This window comes from Leptidea sinapis, chromosome 3 (genome assembly GCF_905404315.1).
Source record: "Leptidea sinapis chromosome 3, ilLepSina1.1, whole genome shotgun sequence".
NCBI classification, from domain to species: Eukaryota; Metazoa; Arthropoda; class Insecta; order Lepidoptera; family Pieridae; genus Leptidea; species Leptidea sinapis.
The window spans coordinates 12,034,651-12,042,222 of NC_066267.1; the positions used below are offsets into that span (position 1 = coordinate 12,034,651).

A 7,572-nucleotide genomic window follows, 5' to 3' on the forward strand; every position below is an offset into this window, starting at 1 on the left:
AAAACCAAAGATGACGAATGCGCACAACTACCTTAAGATCTACGAACTCGTAACTTACGTCATAGAGATTAGAAATGTACAATGTTACTTATAATGAGGCGCCAAGCACGTCTTATTTTAAAATAATTATTAATTATATGAATCACAGCTTCCTTATTAGCAGCAGTTCTTAAGAATTTATCTTTTTAATCAAAACCAGCAGAAATTATCGATCGCCATTTGGTCAATTATTCTATCAAACATAATATTGGCATAGTATTATAATACTTGTTTATATTATTTGTCATTAATATTATGGTGTCTGTCTATGGCGTGTACGGATGTGTGTATACCTGAAAGTTCTCCCATTTTTTTTCACTAAATTGATATTATAATCATCATTGTCATAAAGAGATGGTTTTAATTATCAATATCCAACATAATAGATTTGGCATCATTAAAAATAAATAGAATGCTGTTCATACATATAACAATGATTACATTATTAAGAACTGCCAATCCAACATGGATCACAAAATAACATAATATTTGAGCCATTTTATGTGTTAATAACACAAATGAAAAAGTAATTGAGCTAAGATATTCAGCCAATGGCAAAATCTCTTACGTCTATACAATAAAAGCATTAAAACTCACTATTACTGTCCGATCTAGGTTCACTTTCTTCAGTGATTGTAATCATAGGCGGACTATCATAACTGTTATCTCCGGGAGAAACTTCATTTCTTAGCTTCTCAAATTTAGGAGATCCACTTGAAATTACTTCTGTAATAGATTCGTAAACATCAGCTCTCGTTTTTGGTATTATAATTTTACCTTTAATATTATTTAACGAATTATCTTCACCTTTTGATAAATTAAATCCATTTTTTATAATCGGTGACTCATTTTCAGTTGGATTTGATAAATTGATTGGACTTTCAAACTTTTCAATTGTCTGAATAGCTGCTCCATTCTCCAATTTCATTTCATTTTTACCATGTAACTTTTGTAGACTCACTTCTCTAGCTTGAACATCTGAGAGTAACGGACCGTCTGATGAACCTTCAATACAATATCCAGGTCCTTGCAAAACATTGTTTGCTATAATAGAGTCTTGTTTGAAGATCGCTGCAGTTACTACTGGCTTGTCTGGATCAGTCGGCGTCCTACCAATAAGTGGTTCTTGAGAACTGTCGTGAGTGATTCCTTCCGAGACTTCATCTCTTGATACATCGTAACCTGTGTACAAGGGATACCCAAATGGACCTTGTTCGTAGCCTACTTGACTGCTGTAAGAATAGCTGACATTATGGGATCCAATAGAAGACATGCTAAGGTCCGATATTGATAAACCAGTGCTAGATAGAGCCAAGGCTCGTTTTTCAAATTTTTCGCTACTTCTCTCGCTGTCTTCAGAGGTTCTTTTCTCTAGCGGCTCAGGTGGTCGATGTATGAGAGCCTGGTTTGTGGATATTTGAGGGTCGTGTGGTGGCGAGCTGTGACCAGATTTGTTTGGTCTGTAAGCAGCCGACTGTTGAACTTCAACAACGAAGATGCCTTCATTGCCTGGTGAATATTTCATCTTGGTTTCTCGTCCGTTCCTTGTTATATCCTGAAAACAGATTGCCACACAAAATTTAATATAAATTATTACCACACACAATTGAAAACAAAACGAAACTATTTCTTTTTTTTTAAAATATCCAAATGCAGCGGTGATTACTTTTTACCAGTAGACACGTAATCTTCGAATAGCTGATGGAATAACAGGGCTACATAGATTTAACATAATATTATTTTTCAAAGTAAGTTTGCGCGTAGCAATCAGAACTCCTGAGTATAACTCCATCAATTACCATCAGACAAACGTCTTGTCTTGTTACTCCGTATCATAAAAAGCTTATTTAATACCCTAATGCATATTGAACAAGATACGTCATTGAGATGTAACTTCTATAGAACATAAATGTTAAGAAACTTAGGTCTCTCTTCTTAGTTAATTTATAAAAAAATATTATTTTAGTGTTCTGCTGGGTTGTTACATCAAAGGGTATACAAACATGTCTGTGCTCAGTTTCCACAATAAGATGATTGTTTTTGAGCGTCATGGTGATGATCGATCCGTTTGCGGGCTGCGATTCCTCATCGGCTTCTTCCGAAGACTTTGACTGCAAAAAAATTAAAAGTTAAATTTATTTAAAAATATAAATAAAAATATATAACCATATTTATTTATTGATATAAAACCAAGAAGCTGCAGAGAAAAATGACTTTGTATGTATTCTTTACTATAGACTAAGTGCCTAACAGAAAGCTGGCTTATTTTACAATCTCAAAGATTTTCTGATGTGAATATTGTTCAAATCTCATTGTAACTAAGATTTAAATTCTTACTTTTATTACTAAGATATTTTATTTGCCAGAGAGGAAAAGAGAGAAGAAATATCGCAAGAAACTCTCGCTTTTATACATGTAGGCAATATAAGTTACGATTTATTAGGTTGGTGAGGATTAATAACTTTAACTATATAATATAAAGATAAGACTGACCATGCTTCACTGTGGCTCAGTCTTATGAATCACAGGCAGTATGGATATTTCGTCACATTTGTACATATTTTATGTCGAGAACACTGCTTAACGTACAATTTTTTATGGAAGAGGAAGAAAATCAAGCGTATGGTTCACCTGAAGCTAAGACAAATCACAGGACAGTTGCCGGCCTATTAGGTCTACGCTACAGTATAAATAAGAATGTCTAGTATAAGATTTTGATGATATCACCAAAACCACAAAAATACGACTTGTAAGGGCTCTCATATTCCCCATAATCCTCTATCCTGCTAAGACATGGACCCTACGAGAAAGTGAGACGAAAAAGATCAACGCTCTTGAGATGTGGTGCTGGAGAAGATTGATCGGTATATCGTGGACGGAATTCCGAACCAAGGAGTCCATTCTTCGGGAGCTCGGCAATAAAAAGAGACTGTCTGCTACCGTACAAGCTCGCATTCTTCGGGCATGTATCGCGACGTGGAAGCGACTCCATAGAACGCTTAATAGCGCAGGGTAAAATCGAGGGCACTAGCCCACGAGGCAGGTCACTAACCTCGACGTGACGACCACGACCTCTCTGATAAGAGTGTAACGCCGAAGAAGAAGTATAAGATTGTGACTGCCGAAGACAGTAAGCATTACAAGTATTGGATCTTACATCTTGTACATCTTTGTGCTGTTTGCTTTCGGAACACTTGGCCCGGGCCCAGAGGTGCGTAAAATGTACAAACAACAAAGTACTATCTACGCGCCTCACTAAAGCTACTGGAAACCCAAGCGTTAACTTCATGTAATATTTGGCATTATAAATAATCTTATAAGTATTGTTTTGTTTTGAATTAAATTACTTAATCTAAAATAGTGGCAAATACTACAGTGTCTGAAGACGAAGGTTTTCAACCAGTGTGTGTTGCCTTACATACGGTACGCAGACGTGGTCGCTAAATATGGACCTGATAAAAAAGCTTATAGTCACTTAGAGGGCAATGGAGAGGTCTATTCTCATATCGAATTAGAAATGAGGAGATCCATTGGAGAACCCAAGTAACCGAAAGCCCAAATGATTGCGAAACTGAAGTGACAGTTAATTTGAAGGTCAGATGGCTGGTAGGGCAGAAAAGTCCTCTAATGACGACCATGTACCGGAAGACGCAGTGTTGGTAGGCCCCCTACAAGATGGACTAACGATCTGGTCAAGTTTGCGGGAAAATGGGAGATCTACGGGGGAGGCCTTGTCCGGCAGTGGACGTCTTCCGGCTGATCAAATCAAATCAAATCAAAATCAGTTTATTCACGTAGGTCACGGAAATGACACTTAAGAATGTCAAATAAAATATATTTTTGTTATTGAATCTACCGCTACTTCGTAAAGGGTTGAGCTAATGAGAAGAAGTAGCAAGAGCCTCATTGCCACTCTTTTGTATCAAGATTTACATTTACATCGATTTACAAATCATTTCAATTACAATATAATATGTAAAATGATGCAACAAACACACTCAAACGTCAAATAGTCAATGTCTTACACGAGTAAGTCAAGTAAGTAAATTAATACAAAAGTTATTGAGTACAGTAGCTGCATCATCCACATACACCATAAATAAATTAAGGTATTCTGTGAGCATTTTATAAGCGTTTTTAAATAAATAAATATGTATAATATATACACATAATAAATTTTAAGAATCTGAAACCGAGTCTCCGGCAACAGGATCATCCACCACAAGCAGCGCCCGTTCACGAGCATGACGCATGAGCCAGCCATCGCCTCCCTTAACCATATTTTAGGGAAGGGGACGACCCGTCCCATGTCGCCGCCACAAGCAGTGACATTTAAGCGAGCATGACGAAACCAGTTACGAGAACTCAGCAAACAACATTAAAATAATCCTAATCTACATATCATGGAACACTTACCAAATACCTCTACTTACAATTTGACAATTCTGCCTAAACTTGTAATTAATATTATATTTTTACTAACAGTAATCAAAAGCTCAATCCTTAAGAGTACTCAAATCAAAATTACCTTATTCTGGCAGGTCAAGGAAATGACTTTTCTTTTTATATCCATCTCCTTTGAGGGTTGAGCTTTAATAACAAGAAGTGGCAAGAAACTCCTTGTGACAATCACTCACTCACAAATCATTTCAGTTACAATTTATGTAAAGTAATGCAGCAATAATACTCAAACTACAAATACTCAAAAAAAATGTAAATTAATACGTAAAAACAAGAGCTATTGAGTACAGTCACTGCCGACTACTACTGTATCAACAATAATACTAGGCCATGGTACAGTAGATGCATCAATCCACTCACAATCATGATGCAGATAGAGGCGGCTATGAAGCTTCATGCACAGACGGAGAGATACTTGTAACACAAGGGACGTGAAAATTCAATAAAACGCGTGTTCCTCGACATGAAAATTGTGTGAGATTGGTATATTAGCCTTAAAAATACCCATTTAGAAAATTTCACCAAAAGCGTATCAGAAAGTCATTGTGTTTAATGGTAAACATGCCAAAGACACAAGTTGTCATGCAAATATTAGTATCACAAACAGAAATGTACGTGGGAGGGGGTGAACGATCTGTCAATACAAATAATTAGTGATCTCCGAAACGCGACGCAAATAGAGCCTGTTTCTTTGTCCCTTCGCTAAGCCTTACTCATTGTGACCTTAGAGTTGTGTGCCTCGTTATTTAAATAATATATCAAAGTTTTTAGCACTAAGTATGCGATTAAATTTTTATTTTATTTATTTCACATTATAAAGTACGGTTGTAGACCAGTTACCAGTGGGAGGCTCCTTTGCACAGGTTGCCGGCTAGATTATGGTTAACACAACGGCGCCTATTTCTGCCGTGAAGCAGTAATATCTAAGCATTATTGTGTTTCGGTCAGAAGGTCGCCGGAGCTAGTGAAATTACTGGGCAAATGAGACTTAAAATCTTATCCCTCAAGCGGACGAGCGCAATTGTAGTGCCGCTCAGAATTTTTGGGGTTTTTAAAGAATCGTGAGCGGCACTGCATTTTTATGGGCAGGGCGTATCAATTACCATCAGTTGAATGTCCTGCTCGTCTCGTGCCCTATTTTCATTAAAAAAATGTTATTAATAAACTAACTTTTATAATCTGACCTTGGCTTACTGTTGGCTTTTGGAGCTAAAAATCGTTTTTTATGTCTTGCCCCATTCGGGCACTTTCAAATTAACATATCCATAAACAGTACCCCAGGGGTCATAGAATTCGTGAGAAACTAGATCGCCCCATTCTACTTGATCAACAAGCTGCCTTTACCGACATTGCAAAAGATATCACCAAGAATATAAAACATTCATTCACTGCATTCGAAATACATTTTAGAGAAAATCGTAACCAAACAATATAATATATTTAATAATAACAATGATATTTAAAACATAAGTAGTATGTCGACAACACGAATCTAAAAATGTTTCGTAAAAGATAATCTTATTCAAAAGTAATAACTGTATTTTGCATACAAAGCGTTAATAATAATATGATGAAAGTCACCTCCAAAGCCTAGGTTATGAATACATCTAAAGCAAGTTCACTGGCCGGTCATCGCCCGCGGATTTTCGGACAACTTTTTATATTTTTTACGCCCAGTCGGCCCCTTGCATTGAGTTGCACTTTTTAGATGCACCTACTCTTGCCTTACAGACTATCTAACTAATGGTTTGCGAGGGCAATGGAGTCGCACTTTCTGGATTGTAATAGAATATTTTGTTATGCTAATACTAATTATTTTGATAATGTGTTGATTGATTATAAAAAGAGCTAAGTAGCCTATGGTATTTAATATCTTTTCTGGTAACAGTAGAAACTACAATAGGAGGTTTTTTTTAATCTTAAATAAATTAATAAATAACTTTAATGATGACATGAAAGTTAAAGCAATTCTCAAAGTAAGTAATAATTACTTAATATGTAGGTGAAACAAAGCAATTTTTTAATATTATAACTTTTTATTAACATGCTGAGAGAAAATGGTAAAAATCTGCTACGAGAAGCTTTAATTTTGATTTGATTACCAGGGTGTTATAATATTAAATCATTGACATAAAATACTTCTCCACACATCTCTAATTCTCACGCATTGGTCGTGCAGTGCGTTGCACTATACAAGCCAGTTTGACTAGATTTTTGGCAGGCTGCGCAGGAGTCAAACCCCGCGACCCCGGACCGCGCACCTCCAAATTCTTTTATGAGGTTTTGATGACTTAGGGCTCTTTTTGCCAGTTTCAGCTGCTTATAATATGAATAGAGTGTTATTTCTTATTTATTTTCGCGTGTTCCTTTTGTGGTACATGGTTTTATGCGAACATTCATCTTGAGCAATGTGAATTAACGTTTAACCGAAGTTTTAATCATAATTTTTAGAAATGAATTAGAAGAATAAAACACGTTTATTACAGAAAATATTGTTGATAAAGTTGTCACACTTATACACCTAGGAAACAGTATGAATATTATGACTTTTTAAAATCAAGTTTATTCCAAATTTAATTTCATTTTTCCCTTTGGACTATCAAAAATAATAACTAAGCAAACATCACTCGCTAAATGCAAGCTTTTCCATTTACAGACAGCTTTCCAATTGAGGCAGCTGCTCTGGCAACTTCTGCCTCTCCACTTAATACATGAATAAAACCAGGCTGTTATTTTATGTTTACACGTTCCTATCTAGAATATTTAAAAACTATTTTATTTTTATTTTTGGTGGTAAGTTATTTTGACCTGATGCCAAATATTTCTAAAATGGTAAATAATACTGATTACTTTAAAACTTATTACAAGAATGGAGAATCTGAAATATATTTTTTTTATTAATATTATTATTATTAATTCATTAGCACTACATTTCGTAAGATTCACAAGTCTTATCTAAAATAGAATCTACCAATTTTGTTAACTACTTACACATTAAGGTAAATTGTTATTCCGATTTAGTTATTGTTAAAAGTAGGTACAAATTGTTGTTAAGTTTAATATGCATGTGTC

At 35.3% G+C, this 7,572-nt stretch overlaps 1 protein-coding gene across 1 annotated transcript; it reads right to left on the reverse strand.

Moving 5' to 3' along the window:
- Window positions 1-625: 625 nt before the first annotated feature.
- On the reverse strand, window positions 626-5,103 carry LOC126979336 (uncharacterized). Its single transcript, XM_050828578.1, has 3 exons — window positions 4,568-5,103; window positions 2,043-2,150; window positions 626-1,594 (listed from the first exon to the last, which is right to left on the reverse strand). Exons 1-3 carry the CDS (start codon window positions 4,610-4,612, stop codon window positions 626-628), a joined length of 1,122 nt encoding a protein of 373 aa, XP_050684535.1. The 5' UTR covers window positions 4,613-5,103.
- Between the last annotated feature and the right edge of the window lie 2,469 nt (window positions 5,104-7,572).

Coding starts and splice junctions, on each gene's coding strand:
- LOC126979336 (XM_050828578.1), bottom strand. CDS start 4,612: ATGGATATAAAAAGAAAAGTCATTTCCTTGACCTGCCAGAATAAG. Junction 2,151..4,567: donor CCTTGACCTGCCAGAATAAG/GTAATTTTGATT, acceptor ATTTTTTTGCAG/TCAAAGTCTTCGGAAGAAGC. Junction 1,595..2,042: donor TGGAAACTGAGCACAGACAT/GTTTGTATACCC, acceptor ATCTGTTTTCAG/GATATAACAAGGAACGGACG.